The sequence below is a fragment of the Saccopteryx leptura genome, chromosome 10, assembly GCF_036850995.1.
Source record: "Saccopteryx leptura isolate mSacLep1 chromosome 10, mSacLep1_pri_phased_curated, whole genome shotgun sequence".
Lineage (NCBI taxonomy): Eukaryota > Metazoa > Chordata > Mammalia > Chiroptera > Emballonuridae > Saccopteryx > Saccopteryx leptura.
Window position 1 is genome coordinate 13171378 of NC_089512.1, and position 19719 is coordinate 13191096.

The following is a 19719-nucleotide window of genomic DNA, read 5'->3' on the forward strand; positions in this document are numbered from 1 at the left end:
ACGAGAAGACGCGCAGACATTTCCCGGGTCGGAGAAGCCTCAGGACTTCGATGAGAATGACTCCGTGGAACTAAGTGTGGGAGGTATCGGCTGGGCTCTGACTCCCTTGTGAAAGTAAAATGTGACGACTCAGCTACTTGTGAAGATAATTAATAAACAAAGACACTTTAAATAAAAATGTTTTCAGAACAATGGAGGTACGAATCTGACTACGATGCAAGAATGGACTAATTGGAGCCCTCAACCAACATTCACGTTCCAAACGTGTGACACATAGGACATCCTCTCTCTGAGGAACAGGGTCACAAATGCGGCTTACCTCGGAAAATGAAAACCGATTTGATCCACTACATGGGCTGTTGAGGAACCCCGGTATTTGGAAGGCAGAAGGGCCCGGGGAGTCACTGCTCCACGCCTGGAGAGACTGGGGGGGTTTGAGTGTGGTCTCTAGGCTCGGGCCAGGAGTACCTGCCCGCCTCTGCTTCCCTCTCTCAGGAATGCAGCCCCTGCGCCTTGAGGCTAATGGTTCTTAGAACCACTCAGCCAGGACCTGGGTACAGCACCGTTGGCATGACCACCTGCCCAGTGGTAGAGGAGAAGCGAGTGCTTATTTCTGGGCTCCGAGGACCCCATGGTTTGGAAGGGTGACTACTGAGGCTCAACAGAACCAAGCTGACTTGAAGAAAGAACATGAACCTTGGGGAATCCCGTTCCCAGGAGGTCTCTGGGCTGGCCCCGTGCTCCACAGCCTCACTCTTCAGCGAGTTAAAATGCAGGCGACCGTGAGCATCCTTGGATCATCACGGGGCTCCCAACATCCAGCCGAAGTGAGCGACTCCAGGGACAAGTCTCACAGCGAAGGGCTGACTCCAATCAGGAGAAAGTATGGTTCTGGACGGGTTCTTTTTCTGCTGGACAGAACTCCGAAGCCCTCCTTCCTAGAAGGGTTTTCACACTAAGGACACTGAGCGGCCACTGGCCTCCCTGCGTCTGTGGGGACATGCACAGTCCTCTGCTCTGGCTCTCAGAGAGCAGGGCCAGTGGGGGGAGGCGGGCGGAAGACCTGGGAGGAGCAGTATTGTTGTTGTTGTTTTTTACAGAGACAGAGAGAGTCAGAAAGAGGGATAGATAGGGACAGACAGACAGGAAAGGAACGGAGAGAGATGAGAAGCATCAATCATCAGTTTTTTGTTGCAACGCCTTAGTTGTTCATTGATTGCTTTCTCATATGTGCCTTGACCGCGGGCCTTCCGCAGACCAAGTAACCCCTTGCTCGAGCCAGCGACCTCGGGTCCAAGCTGGTGAGCTTTTTGCTCAAACCAGATGAGCCCGTGCTCAAGCTCGCCACCTCAGGGTCTCAATCCTGGGTCCTCGGCATCCCAGTCCGACGCTCTATCCACTGCACCATACCTGGTCAGGCGAGGAGCAGTGTTTTTATCTGTTTAAAACACTGAGTTTCCACAGAGGGGTTCCGAGGCTAAGACACACACACACACACACACACACACACACACACACACACACACACACACCTGAAAACTGCAGAGATAAATGACACACACACACACACACACACCTGAAAACTGCAGAGATAAATGACCCGGAAGGCCACTCTGACACAAAGACCATGACATGAAGCGTCATCATTGACTTAAGGAGGAAAAACTCCCCAGGGAGCAGGTGGGACAACACTGCCCCTTACCAGTGAGAGAGGTCGTGGGTGTGGAACTGTGGATGAGACAGAAGGGCTGTGTTGAAGGACAGCTAATGGGAGATGCGAGGACTTGGAAGCCTTCTGCCAAACACATGCTGCTGGTTTCCTGCCTGAATCACTCAGGGCTAAACCAGGGGGCTCCCCTGGGCTCTCGCGAGTGCCGGGGGAGGGCCATTGCAGAGACAGCGCTTTGCCCCCCCCCCCCCCCCCCCCGGCACACCTCTGCGCAGACGCAGAACCTCTGCCGGCCCGGGCCGCAGAGCCCCAGCTGTCTGCAGGCCACCCGGCCCTTACCTTCTTCAGCTCTTCCTGGATGCTCTGGCTGTTGTCTTCGGAGGACAGGCTTTCCTTCCGGTCCTCAGACTCCGTCTTGGGCTCGGACTCCTGGTCCTCCCCCGAGGAAGTCTCCTTCTCACTCATTTTCTGTGCTAACGCGAACAGCTCGCTTCTCTCTTTCTCCTCCGGGGTGTCCGCGCCGGTCTGGGGCCCCCGAGTCTCGTTGCTGAGGTCAGTCTCTGACAAGTCACCTGACACCTGAATGAAAACCGCAATCATGAGCTGAGGACGCCTCTGTGAGGGTCCCGCACCTTGCTGCTGTCCCCGGTCACACCCAGGGAAGGATCGTCCCGCAAAGTGACGGACGGCTCTCTGACCTGGGCTGCTTTCTCTACAGATCGGCTTTTACTTTAATTCTTTCACATACCTGCAGCTCAACACTCTGTTGAAGGGTTCGGGCAGGTGAGCATCTGACTGAGAAACACGTGGGAATTCATCAGCGGTTTTCATTCACAAGACACTTACTGAGTGCCCGGCAGGGACAGCACTGGGCTGGTGCTGGTAAAGCAAGGCCGAGCCAGCCTGGCCCACCCACTAGTGAAGGAGACACACGGAAACCTTCCATACCGTCTCCGGCAAGCGCAGAGAAAGGGGCGGGGAGGGGCGGAGGCTCTGACAGCCCACGAAGGGGCAACTGCTGGGAGGCGCTGGGGGTTAGGGAACTCCTCCTGTGGAAAGCCATGTTTGAGTTGAGATTCAAAGCAGGGCAGTTACCCAGCTGAAAGGGAGAGAGGGGAAGAGCAGGATTCTAGGCCAAGGGCAAACATTTTAAGATGGAGCAAGGTCCTCGCGCATTTGGAAGGAATACTGTGTGATATTCCCTTGATAATTACAGTTCTACCTTAGTAATTACATTGATGGCTCCTACTATCTACTTGGTGACTATCTCCTAAGCTCCTTCTATGGCGGAAGCCCTGACAGGGCCTGGGGAACTCCAGGAGGACATGGAGGTTGTGACTCTCACTTTGTTCTTGGCCTTGACTTGGACAGATGTATACGGAATGTTCTGCTAACTCTCGGCATTGCCAGCAGGGTCTATTAGACTTAATTTTAGTGTTTGAGTTTCCTCTTTGAGAAGTTTGTTCTATTTATAAGGCTTGATATTTCATGGCTTTTATTATTTTGGGAGGGGCTTCCCAAGAATAAAGAGAAAATTTACTTAGGTTTTAAATAAAATAAATTCACTCTATTTTGCATTTGCTATATGGGTTCATGGGGCCCTTGGATACATCTAAGGCACGCAATGGGATCTCTGTGATCTTATTTGTCCTACCTTTTGAAATATTTTGCTCTTTCATCATCCTGGGAAAGAGCTTTCATCGTTACTCCTCAGTTATTCCCAATCACGCTAAGGGAGGCTGAAATAACCACACCGAAGAATAGGGTTGCCGAGAAGGGTGATTCAACAGTGAAAGAAATCGTCACCGTTTTGAGCCTGCTTTTAGCTCACGGCATGGAGTCGAGAATTCAAAATTCCATAATGGCAAAGAGAAGACAGTGACAGCACCACACTTCACAATTGCTAGATGACTCACAAGATGAATTCAAAGAGGAACACAGCTCTCTCGACTCTAATATGAGGGTGAAATGGATTGTATACGTAAAACCTCAGACGGAGAGTCTTCAGGTAATAGCGTCCTAGGTGAATTATCTTAAACTTAAGAATCAATGAGTAAGCATGGTATTCCTAAGGACAAAAAATGGGGCATTTTCCTCTGTTTAGTGACTCAACAAGGACTCCAGCACACACATTTTGCAGGCAGAATCCGGACCATCCTGTTCTGCAAAAAAGATGTATGACAGGGTCTTGCCTTCTTTGTGATGTTTGTGCATCAAATTTGCTTGGTACAATTTATAATCAGACACATGCTAAAGGCTGCTGAATACATAAAGGTTATTAGAAAGAAATAGATGGTAGAAATAAAAAAAAGGAATCCCTGGATTGATAAGAGAAAAAGGGTCCATTGTAAATGACTTTTTTTTTCTTTCTGGTCCTGCTTGAGACGGAGGAATTCCTTTGTCTGGGGACATGGGGAAGCTTCATGGGAAGAACAGCCTCTGAACAGGTTCCTGAAAGGTGAGGACAACTTTAATGTGTAGACACGAGGTCAGGCATGCTCACTGAGGAGGCAGCAGGACCCGTGATACCCAGGGTACGTGAAACTGCCTGGTGTAGTTGGAGGACAAAGGCCCAGACGTGCAGAGAAGGGGGAGCTTGGGGGTTAGAAGAGAACAGGCCTGGGTCAGACCGCAGCAGCCCAAGGAACTGGGCTTTATCTGTCAAACCGTCTGGCTGCTGCCCTTGTGGTTCGCACTGAAAGGGCCCGGACGTCAGCAACTGGCTACAGACTCCCGGCCGGTAACCTGGTCCCTGCAGCCCACTCAGCAGATTTAACACACTCAACTGTCAGCTTCATCTCCACTCAGCTTTGCTTTGCTTCAGCTGCGGCCTTTTTCTTTATCACAGGAGGACTTATGAAGCATGGTGACTCAGTCCACATTCAGCACACATGGACTGAGCGCCTACTATGCGCCGGGCCATGTGATGGTCCCTGAAACGCAAAAGTGAGAGGGACAACGTTCCTGCTCTGGTGGGACCCACAGTTTGACAGAGAGGGGAACGCCTAACGAGATTATCGCAATACGTTGGGGAACAGCATACACACATGTGGTCAAGGGGGGCTATACTTGTGTTTGACATTTATAATTTAAAAGTATGCAGTTAAAGAGACACATTTTTTCGTTTGGGAAGAGAACTGCCCTGGTATAAACTAAATAGAAGAGGGGATCAGGAAGCCGGGATTTTGAAGTCCCTGGAAGTGCAACGCCATCGCCACCTAGCGGTAGGGAGAGGACACTGCCAGGGAGGTGGACACAGCGCTGGTCCCAGCACCTTTTTCCTGATCCTTGCCTTCTCCTTGTTGACACCCGGCAAAGATTAACACCAGAAGACAACTTTCAAGTCACTTCAGAATAAATAGGAAGCTTCAGACACCTAGTGATGGTGCATAGATGGCATTTTATACTCGCAAGGGTCCAGATGACCTCCAAGAATATCCCTGAGGGAAGCTACTCTGAGTCTCTGGAAAACAGTCTGCACCTGGGCTAGAAAACCGTGACTCACAGTTGCACAGAACGTTAGATTTCTACTCTGTCATCACAACAGTCTCACCCCAATAAATGCAATAAAAATTTAAAAAATAAAATTAATCTGGTTATTAAACTACCTAAAATCATAAGCAAAACTGTGTGTGAATGTGTGTGTGTGTGTGTGTGTGTGTGTGTGTGTGTGTGTGCACGCAGGTGCAATTTTCTAGGAAGACAATCTTGGATTAAAAGGGGTTTATGAATTAAATCGTGTGGGCAGAGCCACTGAGAAGGGGTGATCTGATAGGGACCGAAGAAGCACAGACTGTCAGGGAATTGTGCCCGGGACGATCACACTGAAATGACGGTGGCTGAGCCCCTGGGCTGTGTCTAGGACAGGCTCCGCTCTTTCTAAACGTATTGTAGTCACTCATCTCAACCCTTCTTTGAAGTGGATTCTAATAATGCCTCCATTTCACAGATGAGGAGACTGAGACCTAGGCGAATGCCTTGCTCAGGTCACACAGCTGGGTTTGAACCCGGGAAGGCTGACTCTAGACCCCAGACCCCTTTCCTAAGCCCGGGGCCCACACACTTGAATGCACAGAATTACCAAGAGAGCACATTATCACAGAGATGGCTGGGCCCCATTCTCAAAGTTTTTGATTCAGCAGCTCTGGGTGGGGCCTGAGAATCTGCTTTTCCAGAAAGTTCCTTGGTGGTGTGGCTTCTGGTCTGGGGCCATACGTTGAAAACTTACTTTGACTTTAAGCTCTCGTCTCTGAGAGGGGACATGGAACCCCAGAGAGATGATGTGGCCTGTCTAGGTCACTCAGGTCCTTAGCAGCAAAAACCAAGATTAAAACCTGGGTCTGGCCCTGGCTGGTTGGCTGAGCGGTACAGTATTGGCCTGGTGTGTGGAAGTCCTGGGTTCGATTCCCGGTCAAGGCACACAGGAGAAGCGCCCATCTGCTTCTCCACCCCTCCCCCTCTCCTTCCTCTCTATCTCTCTCTTCCCCTCCCACAGCCAAGGCTTCCCTGAAGCAAAGTTGGCCCGGGCACGGAGGATGGCTGCATGGCCTCAGACTCAGGCACTAGAATGGCTCCAGTTTCAACTGAGCAATGCCCCAGATGGGCAGAGCATCGCCCCCCTGGTGGGCATGCCGGGTGGATCCCGTCAGGTGCATGTGGGAGTCTGTCTCTCTGCCTCCCCTCTCTTCTCACTTCAGAAAAATACAAAAATAAACAAACAAACCAACCCTGGGTCTATGAGTTCTGAACCCAGGACTGTCTATGCCACCCGTGCTTGGAAGTGGGCATGTCCTCTGGAAAGTGTGCGCACGCCGGCAGGCACCTATGATATTACCTGCTGAGTGCGCAGCGCCTGGGAGTGGGCGCTGGGGGAAGGCAGCTCCTTGCCTGGCTCCCCTGAGCCCCCGCGGGCCCTTCTCCACCGCCTGGCCCGCCGCTCTGCAGTGTGGGGGGTCTCCTCAGGCTCGCTGCTGTCCGAGGTCTCCCTGCTGGCTGCCTGGGGGTTGAAGTTCACGTCCAGCTCTCCCTGGACGCGCATCTTTTCGGCTGCAGGGTTCCTGGGCGCCCTCCTCTGCAGCCAGGACAGTCTGGCCCGACGCCCCGCTTCCCGGGAGGAGCCAGCCGAGGAGGTCTCTGAGTCGGAGCACATGGCCTCGGGCTTGGGGGGAAGCCTGGCGGCAGCGGGGGCGGCGGAGGGGACTCGGTCCAAGCCTGGGGCCTGCGTGGGCGGAGGCTGGGGGTTCCCGGGCAGACGCCGGGACCGGGGGCCCAGCGTGCTCAGCGCCTCGCTCCAGTCAAAGTCCTCTTCGCTGTCGGAGCCCATCTCATCGTAGGCGGACGCCATGCTGGAGGCGGCCTCCAGGGCCTGAAACGTGCCGCTCTTCGGTTTGGCCAGCAGGCGGGTGGGGGGCAGGGCGCCGTCCTTCAGGGCCACCCAGTTCCCATCCGGGCTCTGCAAAACCGGGGCCAGGTCTGCAGGGGGGAGGGCGAGAGAGGCCAGAGAGGGCTGTCACCGTCTTAGAGCCAGGTGAGGTTGCCATCTGTCACTTCCCCATCACTGGCTCCCTGGGGGGTCTTGGGGAGCAGTCCACTCTAGGAAGTCCATAGGGGCACACCTAATTGGGGGCAGGTTTAAGGTCCCCAGGGAGGGACCCCAGTGCTTCAGACGTGAAGAGAAGCTCAGATCTGACTCCTATGTAATGTCCACCTGGGCAGAGGGTCCCTCCGCCTCCTGAGAGCCGCCCCACTCCTGGCCTGGGCTGGCTGGGGTGTAGAAGGGGGAGGGGAGGGCCGCTGGAGGCAGCCCCAGCCTCAGGTTAGGGCTCTCTGACTCTGGGCCGTGGTTTTCTCCCTTCCACCCTCCTTGTCCCTCACTGGATGGGAGGTGACTGCATTACCTGCCCCGGCCTACCTCCCAGGCTAACACACCCCGTCCTGGACACTTTCACAGATCTCACTCACAACAAGCCGTGGGAGATGTGAAATAATAAGATATAAATGTATAAGCACACATACACGCGCATGCGCGCACACACGTTTCTGTCCCTGTTTCCAGCTAGGTTCGGTCTTTGATCCCAGTTCCTGGCACAGAACTCCTAAATTCTTTGGAGTTTGGAGGGAGATAGGAGTGTCTTTCATTCTAATCGGGAAACCTGGTGGCTCCAGGGTGAGGGCTGGTCACGAGAAGGAGCAAGCCACGAACAGACACATGAGCCTTTCAGCCCCGCCCCCTGCCCTTCAGAGAGCGGAGGAAAATGAGTTAACAACGGGCTGTGCCCACATGCGTGACGCCTCCAGGTACCGGGTTCACGGAGCTGCTGGGTTGGTGAACACGTCCGTGTGCCAGGAGGGTGGTGCACCCCAACCCCACGGGGAGAGAGCTCCCTTTGGGGCCGACACTGTGTGCCTCTTCTTCTCAATCCTCGATCATTTCCTTTATTATATAATAAACCTAGTGTTTCCCTGAGATCCGGGAGCTGGTCTAGAAAAGTATCATACCCGAGGAGGGGGGTCGTGGGCACCCTGATTTATAGCTGGTGGGTCAAAACTAGGGGTGATGACCCGGGACTTGCAGTTGGCATCGAAGTGCCCGTAACTGTGGGATCTGACGTTCAGGCCAGGTAAGTAGTGTCGGGACGGAGCTGAGCTGTAGGACACTGAGCTGGGGCCGGAGAACTGGTCATAGAGGTGTCCTGTGTGAGCCGAGGTTTTTCCTGCTCAGCATGTAAGTTTATTTTCAACTCAAGGCACATGCCTCCCTCTGGAAAGGGCTGGAGGCAGAAAGAGGTCGTTATTTCCAATCTCATCTTACACATGAGGGAACAGAGAGGAGAGAGTAACTCGTCCAAGGTCACGGAGCTCGGAATGGCAGGAGCCGGGAGGCTGCCTCTCCACCCGACTCCAGGCAGCTCCTGGCTCCAGACCATGTCATGGAAGTCCTCGATCGGCGGTGAAGCACCGGCCCAGGGCAGGCTGGGGTGGCTCTCAGGCTGAGGTCATGGTCTGGATTGGCCTAAACTGGGCTCAGTTTCCAGCCAGAGCATCTGTGATGACAGGTGGCTGTGTCCCCACAGGTTGAAGACCAAGCAGGGGGTAAAGGCGGCTTTGTCTTGTTTGTTGCTGAAGGCAAACAGGGAAATATTTTCTGTACGTGTGCCTGGGAAGGGGAATAAGATGGCATGGTTCTCCTTCAGCTAGGGACACCTGGTCCAGCTTGGTGGCCTCAGGCTCAGCAGGTTGCCAACAGAAACTGCTTTCCTTTCTTAGGAACCTTGCAGGACTCCCTGGGGATGAGTGACGAGGGCTCCAGGGCTTCGGAGGGCCTGGTGTCCCCAGGACACCATTCTGGGCTTGAGGCCGACGGGGCCACGGTTCTGCTGTGGTGGGACACTGAGGTAGGTCCTACTAGATGTTCTGACACTGCTTCTTAGTGGCGCACCCCTGGCCTTCTGTCCTTGGGGAGCTGGCTACTCTGTTCTTTGAGCTTTCCAAGCAACGTTCATTTTTTGATGCTTAACCTATGTGACAGCCTGTTTTCTCGGCGTCTGACCATGAGTCTCTTGAGGGCAGGTCCACTTCGCGGCTGCTCCCCCAGCCCCTGGCCAGTTCTGGACCCCATCTTGGGCTGGCCAAGACTCCTCGTTAATGACCGCAGGCACCCCGAGGCTGCAGGGGCAGGACTGGGCCCTTGATGCGCGTCCCTCAGTGAGCCCTGCTGCTGAGCCTCTCTGGGGACCGGGGCAGGAAGCCAGCGGGAAGTCCCCTGATAACGCCACTCTGTGCCTGGCTCCAGGCTCGACCTGGGCCCGCCTCCAACACTCGCTAGGTGATGGGGTGGGATTCAGCCCACTGCCGGCTTCTCCCCGCTCCTGCCTTTTGCAATCCCAGGCTGCCGCACGCCCCTGGGGAAGCTAGAGGCTGGCCACCTTCCATCCCAGGCTGCCGCACGCCCCTGGGGAAGCTAGAGGCTGGCCACCTTCCATCCCAGGCTGCCGCACGCCCCTGGGGAAGCTAGAGGCTGGCCACCTTCCATCCCAGGCTGCCGCACGCCCCTGGGGAAGCTAGAGGCTGGCCACCTTCCATCCCAGGCTGCCGCACGCCCCTGGGGAAGCTAGAGGCTGGCCACCTTCCATTCAGCAAGAGCATCGAGAGAGAGCATCTGTCTCCGTGACCCTCAGCTCCACGGAGACCTTGCTTGTCTGGGGGCAACATCGAAACCGCTCAGAGCCGCACCTGGGCCCCAACGCCACATTCTCCTCGTCCACGGGGACATCCCTCTGGGACCCGGCCCCTCGCCATCGCCTCCTTTCTCCAAATTCCCACTCTTTCATGACTGTGCAGACAACAGTGAGTGGGCAACTCAAGAGCAGGGTCTGCCCCCTGACCTTCATGCCCCAGTTGTGCGCACAGTAGGTGCTCAGTCAAGGTCTAGAAAGGTGAAATGACTCTTAGGGGAATCCGTCCACTGCTGTGAGCGCCGTCGGGACTGGAAGCGGAGCTGCTGTGGTTTACTCAGTCCACCGTGTCCCTGTCGCTGACCCCGGCTGTGGACTAACAGGCCCCAGAGCCAACCCTCTCCCCGAGGCATAAACAGAACTGCTGAAAATAGCCCAGTGGACATTAACCTTCTAGACTAGGATGACCTCCACCTCTGGGCTTCCTCTGTTCTACATTTCTGCTCTGCTGAGACCGAGCCGTGGCCCGGGAGTAATCTACTTCCTGCTAAACGTATCAGACATCTGTCAGCACCGCTGGGGTTGGCTGGGATATCTTAGCCTGTCAAGGGCCCAGCTTAGGAAAACCAGCAGTTTTCTACCCAAGTGCTTTATTATTATTAATTTCTTTTTCATTTTCCATCTTTACCTTGAGGGATGCGTGGATGTTTAGACAGAGGATGAAATCTTTTTTTTTTTTTTTTTGTCTGTGATATTGTTGAATCAAATTTTATGTTTATATACAACTGACAAATTACACTTTGGGTGCCTTATTTTATGGAGAATTATGCACACAATCATGTTTTGAAAACCAAAATCCTCTGCAAATGTATTTGGAGCACTTGTAATTCAGCGGGGAGCTGTTTTGTGAAATGGAGTATCTTTTAGAAGTTTTTATTATTTCCGTTATCGGCGTGTAAGTTTGAATGTTGAAATGCTACTTTTGTCCTTGCTGTTTGCTTGGTTTTACGGCGGGGAGACGCTCATTGTCATGCATCAGTTGAAAAGCCTGCAAATTGGGGACCTGGTGTTTGCGTGTGAGGACCAGACTACCCCCCGTCAGCTGTGGAGTCCTAGACAAGTCACTTACCCTCACTGTCCCTCAGCGTTTTTACCTCCCACACAAGATAATGACAGTGCTTATTAATAGTGTTGGAGGAATAAATAAAACAGTGCCCGACAGATGGCCTCTGAACATTGTAAAGTGATTTTTAAAAGGCTAGTTATTATTCTTTATTGCAGATCTATCATATGGTATCCTCATGTGTCCTGTAAAATCTAGGAGTCCCTTCTCTGTGAGAATTTTCAACCCATGATGAGAGAGAAAGAATGAGGATATGGTGGGCAGCAGGGGGACAGAGAAGCATGTCTAGCTGAGAAAACAAAGCCCCGAACCGTGCTCACGCACAAGGAAAATTCCATGTGCTCACAGAATCTCCGCGGTCTCTACGGGTGCGTACTAGAGGCTTAACGTGGCGATGACTGTTCAACAAAACTCGGTACTTTTTAATCTTTGCGCTGATAACAACGCAGTTTGCTCACCCAGCTGTTCATTAAATCTTTCCCCCAAGAGTCGCGGTGAGAGCAGTCTTGAAAAGCATGTTTCTAAGATGGGAAACTTGCTGCTAATTTCTTGTTGTTGCTGAGAAAAGAGGTCAGGATGTGACTGGTAACATGGGGTGGGGACACTGTTACTAGTCCCCTCTTGTGGGGCCAAACGTGCCTAGCTTCTGTTACAGGTGTGAGTACCTGGGACAGGAAGGCACTGGCCTGTGTGGGGTGGGTGAGCACCTTTACCCCCACAGGTAGAGGGTCCAGGAGACGTGTTTGGCCTGGGCACAGCGGCTTCACGGCCCTCGGCTGTCAGCCACGTCATTCCAAGCGTCTCCCAGCCTTCTGTTGGTGTGTGTGTGACTTTGGGAAAGTGACTCAGCTAAATGGACCTCTCAGGTTGTGAGGGATTATAAGACTCGACAGTTTTATGGAGGACTGTGTGTCGTAGATGATGAGAATTCTCTGTGAAGGGAATTAAAATACCCTATATAGATTCAGGACAGGGCAGGAGGAGCAGGGAGAGGGAACAGCAACGCCCTACAACCTCATCCTGCATGGCAGAGAAAGACTCATGCCCCATGCCCCCTGCTTTCGTGGCAAAGCTGTGTGGCTGGAATGCATTTCCCAAGCCAGGACTACATTTCCCAGGATCCCCTGCACGGAGGTGGGGCCCTGTGACTAGTTCTCGCTAATAGACTGGGAATGAAAGTGGTGTGTGTGCCATTTCCTTGCTGAGGTGGTTAGGCGGCAGGTGCACTGACTTCTCCACACTCTCTTCCTCCATCTGCTGGCTGGATATGAATGACCCAGCAGGAGACTCGGAGGCCCGAGAGGACAGCAGAGCCACAAGGTAGGGAAGCCCCTTACAGCCGGGATACTGCACTGCACTGCACTGCTGTCTGATGAGAAATAAAACTACAGTATTGCATTAAACCACCTAAATGTTTGGTTCACTTGCAGAAGCAAGTGTTACCTTAACAAATATGTCAGATTTCAGAAAGGATGCTCTCATAACCAGATGCTGGGACCCAATCCCTCTGAAGGCTGACATGCCCCGCTAGGATTAGCGTTCCTGGCCTGTGTAAGACACATCCTCCCACTCCGTAGACTAGCGGCTGGTAAGCAGGACCACATTCTGTACCCTGTGCTGTGTGAGAGGCCTCGTGACCCCGTGGCTCGGCTGTCCCGAACGGGACACGCCACTCGGTCTGACGGGAGAAGGGCTGAGCGGCCACGGGGCGGCCAGAAGCCTTCAAACAGCACTTTTGAAACCCACGGACCAACGAGACGCTGCTTAGAACAGTTACTTGTCTGGTCCAGCCTGTCCGCGCTCCTCCAGCTGGGCGACGCCGACTCCTCCCTGCGCTGCTGGCCCAGCTCCCCCGACACAGCCTCCAGCAAAGAGGTCCTCAGGGCATCCTCCGCCAGGGGTGAGAACGCAGACCGGGGCCGCTGTGGGAAGGAAAGGGGTAGGGATGAGCTGATGGGGCGCGGTCACCGGGGGGGAATGCCTTCAGCTTTGGGGCAGATGCCACACAACGTGAAGACCTGACAGAGTGTCTTCTCCTGTTGAGGCTTAAAGGCTGCAAATCAGCACGTCAGGCCAGAGAGTGGGAGAAATGGTTCCTGTTTATTTCCTCTCCCACCACAGGAGAAACAGAGACAAAAGGACCGCACGTTTGGAGAGCCGTGGGCAGGGCCCTGGGGTATTTGTAACTGGACTCAGGCATAAGCTGGACCCGGGCTCCAAAACCACCACGGCTATAACACCTTGGCCAAGTGACTTAGCTGCTTTATTTTTAAAAAAATTTTTCGAATTCAATTACAGTTGACATACAATACTAGTTTCAGGTGCACAATATAGTGATTAGACATTTATATAACTTACGAAGCGATTAGCTTGATAAATCTAGTATCTGCCTGATGCCCTACAAAGTGACTTAATTTCTTGAGAGATGAGGAAATTGAACCTTGCCCTGCACACGGTAAATGCATAATAAGCGGGAGCTTAAAGATGTTTGAGACTTAAAAAAAAATTGTAGACACCCATACCAGGATATCTGAGTGCCAACACTGAGCTTTCTGGTGGGAGTTTGGGGTGAGGACTATGCACTCAGCGGCCTCGCTCCGAAGGACAGATAACCAGTCTGAGGAAGGACACAGAGACAGCCGAGGACCAAGGCCCGGCATCCCCGTCACCTCACCAGGGCCCAGGGGCTCTCAGCTGGTAGGCACCGGTCACACTTTGTTGGAGAGGGTGGTGATGGCCAGTTCTGGTTCAGAAAGAGTCCTGGGAAACCTATTCTATTTTCTCCCACCAGACCCTAGGGCCGATCTAGGAGGAAGATGGGTTTGCAGAACGAACACAGGATGCCTAAGCAGTGTATAGGGTCATAACCTGCCTCCCACCCAGCTGAAGACGGGAGAGAGCAGAGGATCCTACAGACCAGCCTTTCAATGCCGTGTCACAGGTCAACGCAGCCCTGGGGGCGGACGAGCTCTCCCCATCTCATCAATTTGATGATATTCTGTGTGTATTCAGTAAAAACAAACCACGGGCTGTGGGAACCCCCTGCCCCAAGCTGGACCGGGGTCCTGGGCCTCCTCCATGCTTACCTGTGCGATACTGCACTCTGTTACAAACATCTGTCTCCTGCCTGGTGTCCCCGTGAGACTGAGCAACGGAGGGCAGTTAAGGGCCTGTTGATGGTGACATCCCCAGCCCGTGGCACGGTAACTAGCACAGAACTGACAATAAATGAGTACTGTGGAGCAAATGTGGTTTTCAGAAGTGCCTGATATTTTATTTTTTTTTTACTAATTTCTTAGATAAAATTAGGGAACAAAAGAAAGAACAGAAACTCACCATCATCCTCACTTACATCATGGTGGGCACGGTCTTACTTGGAGGAAAGTCAAGTTACACACACACACACACACACACACACACACACACACACACACACACGAAGTAGCTTGCAGCCGGGTGTTACTTCCTTCCTTCTGAGGGCACTGTGAGCACTGAGCCTGTCCCTAGGGTCCTGAACAGCTTTGATGCTTAACAACCTCTAAGGTTTTCACGGGGTCGGGCATTCAGAGAGCCACCTAGGAGCTTGCTAAACCCTTGACTGCTAATACGTGGCTATCAGGGAGAACAGAGACCAAGGCTGATGCTTAATCGGCAAGTGAAGCAACCGAAATGAGGAAGACATTCTTCTGACGAACCCTCATGTATTTGGGGGGCCATCCCCTTGACAGCCTTCCCATGGGGTGGGGCAAGCAGACTTCCCTCCGTGCGACCACACGCTTCCCGCACTCTGTTACAGTCAGACTCCGACTTGTTGACTCTTCCACAGACTGTGAGCTCCCTGAAGTCAGGGACAGTCTTTTTCGGGTGTGGTCCTCAGTCCCACGTTTGGGATGTTTGTGGGACTCAGGTCGGGCGTGAGGAGCTGGCAGCCTGTCGCCAGGGGCGGGGCACTCTAGCCTCACAGGAGCTCATTTGCATACCCTGGTCTTCCTGCGAATTATCTCCAAGCTCCTCACTGTCAATTACGGAGTATGTTTTCTAATGAAGGAAACATTATATTTAATGTTTCATTTTGTAGTGGCTCACATGGAATTTTTGCATGTACATGTGTGTCTGTGGGAGGTGGCTGGGGTCCATTGTTATGGGACAAAAATGCCCTCCCTAAGGTACAAAAACCAAGACCAAAAAATGAGAAGTCCCTCTTTGGTCCCAACCATGAAGATGGGATATGTGTTCTTCATGAGAGAGTTGAGGATGCCAGGCTTTTATAATCTATTTCAGGGAAGCCATTGTTTCAACTAGGAAGATTATACCCTGCTAATCACAAACTGTCCCCAACAGGTCTTAGGACACTGCTGGCCCACAGTCTCCAGCCAGGATGGAAAAGCTCCCATTCAGAGACCCAGACCTGGTTTCGCCACAAATTTGTTGCAATGAACACATGGAGCAGTAGATGGCGCCACAACAATGCTTTTCTTTACCAGTTTGTTCAACCTCCGTGGCTCCTGGGAAGAGATGGGATTACCTGAGTCATTTATTTGCCCCTAACCCTGGCTGGGCCCTTTGCGCCCACCTTTTCTTTCCCATCCACAGACTGATTTTTTCCCTTCCTCTAACCCACCCTAAGGTTCACGGAAGAAGCAGCGCTGGGGATGTCGGGAAGGGCTGGCCCGAGTGGGGGTGCTTGCCCGTCTCTGCGTGGAGGGCTGGGAATGGTGGAGCCTGTGGGCGCAGGAACGTCTGTGTGGCATGCCACAGCCTCGCAGTGATGGACTGAGAGTGTGAGCTTCATACAGGCCCTGCCTCTTAATTCTCCAGGCACCGAGAAATGGGTGGTACGCTAGGTAGTGGGCCGGCCAGCTCCTCCTCTTGCTAAGTGGGATCTTGGGGGAAACATCATCTATTCTCAGCCTCAGTTTCCTGATGTAAAGGGATCAGTGTCATGCCTGGGGCACTTAATAAACACTAGTTAAAATAAGAACACTGATTGAGGTCTATCGCCGAACCATGCACTATATCCATGCTCTCACTCAGTCTGATCGGGTGTGCATGAGTAAACTGAGGCAGGGCTGAGGAACTTTCCCAAGGCACATGGGTGGTCGTCGGGGGTGGGGGCAGAGGCAGGGACTGAGCTCAGGTCTGTCTGGCTCTGAGTCCATGCAGCCTCTTGGGGTTGTGGCTGAGCCTGTGCCGGAAACCCGGGACCAAGGCGATCCTGGCTACCTCGATCCACCCCAGCAGGACCTGCCGCTGAACCCACCGGGCTGTGAGATCACACAGTGAGATCACACAGTGTGATCACTGGTTGTCTTTGTTATACAGTTGATCCTTGAACAACATGGGGGTCAGGAAGACTAACCCCATGCTGTCAAAAATCTACATAAAACTTAAAAAAACATTTTTTAATTTATTCACTTTAGGGAGAGAGAGAAAGAGAGAGAGAGAGAGAGAGAGAGAGAGAGAGAGAGAGAGAGAATAACATTGATTTGTTGTTCCACTTATTTATGCGTTCATTGGTGATTCTTGTGTGTACCCTGCCTGGGAATTGAACCCGCAACCTGGGCATATTGAGATGATGCGCTACCCGACCACGACCTTCTGCATAGAACTTGACTTCCTCAGAACTTAACTGTTAGCCTATCGCTGACCAGAGCCTTACCGATAATAGACTGCTCACCAAAATGAGGGGATATTTCAAAATGAATATGAAGCGATAAAGTATCCCCTCATTTTGGTGAGCAGTATAAACAGTTGATTAACACATATTTTTTTATTATTTATGTATGATGTACTGTTTTCTTATAATAAAGTAAGCTAGCAAAAATAAAATGTTATTAAGCAAATCGTAAGGAAAATACGTTTACAGTATTTATTGCAAAAAAAAATCCACATATAAGTGGACTCGTCCAGTTCAAAGACGTGTTGTTTAAGGGTCAGCGGCACCTTCCTTTGCAGTCGCTGGGTCCTGGGTGGGCAGCGGAGGCCTGCTCTACCCATCTGCCTCAGAATGGTGTCGCACGGCTAGATTGCTGCAGTTGTCATCGTGGCCCACAGGGCAGGCTCCCTGGGGCACTAATCATGGCTTCAAAACATTCTTTGCTGTCAAAGAGCTGACAACATAAAACGGAAAGAATGTTTTTAGTATCAAGGGTTTGGGAGCACAGGGACCCAGAACAGTGGTCAGATGAACCAACAGCTGAGGCATAGCTTTGCTTTGTGTTGTTGGGTCCGTCACAGCCGTTAAACTCAATCCGATAATTATAACAATGACAGATCCTTTAGGTCTATACTGCCGTCAGTCAATGGAGAGGGCAAATGTGAGGGAGAAATGACAGGAGACACAGGTGGAGAGACGGACAGAGCCGGAGACAGCGGGCGAGGCAGACAAGAGGCTTAGTCATCGGCACATCCACAGTGCCTGGCCCCGCTGCCATCATCATCATCATCATCATATCAATAGGATCGCTATATTACAATGGAGACAGTCTTTTATCATATACACGCGCCCAAAGAGACTGGCATTGAATGAATTCTAACCCCTGCGTTAGTGTCTTTCAGGATATTGCATCATCAGGCTTTGAATGGCGGATTGTGCTGACCCCCCTACCGGCGGAGAACCACACAATAACGGAGGAAATTAAAAAGAGAACAATCACGCTGAACTTTCTCTCAAGAGAACAGATGAGAAACCCTGGCAGAGCAGGGGGAGTGAAGTTTGGGTTTGGCAGTCAAGCCCCTGGAGCTCGCAGTGCTCTGGGATTCAGCACAGTCACGCCCCGAGCCGGAGGCGTCCAGGTTGTTGGAGAACGGAGGAAAAGGGAGGCTGAGCCGCCAGCAGGGCCACAATTCAGGGCCCTCCATGGTCTGTAGGCCAGGGAGCCCCCCAGGGTGTCACAAACGGGCTGATCTTAAGCCTGCGGCCTGGGGGGCTCCCCTGGGAGCTTTTGGTCAGCGGATGGATGCCCAGCCTCCATCCGGACACCGTGAGTCGGAAGCCCTGGGGCGGGGCCCCGGCAGGTGTGCAGAGTTGCTGGGGTGAGAACAGCTCACGGAAAGGCAGGACAGCCACCTTCCGTGAGGTCCCCAAGGACCAAGACTTGGCCAGGCTCTGGACAGTGTCAGGGCACACTTCTGCTGTGAGCCCTCTGTTCGTCGCCTCTTTATCTACCCCCCTAGACCAGAGTGCGCAATAAGCCTCCCGTAGCTGCACTGGTGTCAGGGCACATTTCTGCCCTCTGTTCGTCGCCTCTTTATCTACCCCCCTAGACCAGAGTGCACAATAAGCCTCCCGTAGCTGCACTGGTGTCAGGGCACATTTCTGCCCTCTGTTCGTCGCCTCTTTATCTACCCCCCTAGACCAGAGTGCGCAATAAGCCTCCCGTAGCTGCACCGATGTCAGGGCACATTTCTGCCCTCTGTTCGTCGCCTCTTTATCTAACCCCCTAGACCAGAGTGTGCAATAAGCCTCCTGTAGCTACACCGGTGTCAGGGCACACTTCTGCCCTCTGTTTGTCGCCTCTTTATCTAACCCCCTAGCCCAGAGTGTGCAATAAGCCTCCTGTAGCTACACCGGTGTCAGGGCACACTTCTGCCCTCTGTTCGTCGCCTCTTTATCTAACCCCCTAGACCAGAGTGTGCAATAAGCCTCCTGTAGCTGCACCGGTGTCAGGGCACATTTCTGCCCTCTGTTCGTCGCCTCTTTATCTAACCCCCTAGACCAGAGTGTGCAATAAGCCTCCTGTAGCTACACCGGTGTCAGGGCACACTTCTGCCCTCTGTTCGTCGCCTCTTTATCTAACCCCCTAGACCAGAGTGTGCAATAAGCCTCCCGTAGCTGCACCGGTGTCAGAGCACATTTCTGCTGTGCGCCCTCTGTTCGTCGCCTCTTTATCTAACCCCCTAGACCAGAGTGTGCAATAAGCCTCCCGTAGCTGCACCGGTGTCAGAGCACATTTCTGCTGTGCGCCCTCTGTTCGTCGCCTCTTTATCTAACCCCCTAGACCAGAGTGTGCAATAAGCCTCCTGTAGCTGTACCATCCAATGTAGCAGCCACCAGCCACAGGTGCTACTGAGCCCCCGAAATGTGGCTGGTGCGACCAGGGAACTGAATTTTTAACTTTATTTCATTTCAATTAATTTAAATAGTCACTTGTGTCCTGTGGCCTCCGTATTGGACAGTGCAGCCTTAGAATCTTTGAGCTGAGAGGGACCTTAGAGACCAGGGCATCCACTGCGCTCACTGACAAAGGAAGAAGCTAGATTAGGAACTGTGGCGCAGAAGAAAGGTATTCCACACCTGGTCCCACCCATCAGCCCGTGGGTGACCTTAGGTAGGTTGTGTTAATGCTTTACCCTCAGTTTCCTCATCTAGGAAATGGGTCTAATGACACCTGCATCCCCATCTTGTTATGCACAGATAGGGTGCCTGCTCCTTAACCAGTGGTGTTCCTGTCCCCTCCCACACGGGCCTCGTCAGCAGCTAGAGCTGCGCGGGGCCTGGGGGTGCCATTCACAGGGTACTCTAGATGAATGGAGCTCCGGGAGCTGTGCAGCATGGTGGCCCTGACCAGGGTCAGTCCCTCTCAGGTCCTAATTCCCGGATGTGGTCCCAGTACAGGGTCTTCCATCACAGGGGACCAGGGCCTGGTGTGGGCTAGGGGCTGGGCGAAAGCATCGACTTAGTCCACACGGGTGGGCAGTGTGCCCACCACTCCGCATGGAGCATTGGGGGAGGCTGACACTTGTTGACTGGG

At 52.9% G+C, this 19719-nt stretch overlaps 1 protein-coding gene and 1 long non-coding RNA gene across 6 annotated transcripts in view; one reads left to right on the forward strand and one right to left on the reverse strand.

Annotated features, from left to right (window-relative positions):
- The window catches only part of MYRIP (myosin VIIA and Rab interacting protein), a 223616-nt gene that overhangs the window by 36924 nt on the left and 166973 nt on the right, over window positions 1-19719 (reverse strand). For all 5 annotated transcript variants that reach the window (XM_066350731.1, XM_066350730.1, XM_066350733.1 and 2 more), the window contains 3 exons: window positions 12744-12888; window positions 6504-7141; window positions 2009-2248 (listed from right to left, as the gene is read on the reverse strand). In XM_066350731.1, coding sequence (XP_066206828.1) covers window positions 2009-2248; window positions 6504-7141; window positions 12744-12888 — 1023 coding nt within the window. The remainder of the gene's footprint in view (window positions 1-2008; window positions 2249-6503; window positions 7142-12743; window positions 12889-19719) is intronic.
- On the forward strand, window positions 8031-10021 carry LOC136381982 (uncharacterized). Its single transcript, XR_010747179.1, has 3 exons — window positions 8031-8289; window positions 8936-9063; window positions 9757-10021. It is a non-coding gene; the product is annotated as an uncharacterized lncRNA (long non-coding RNA).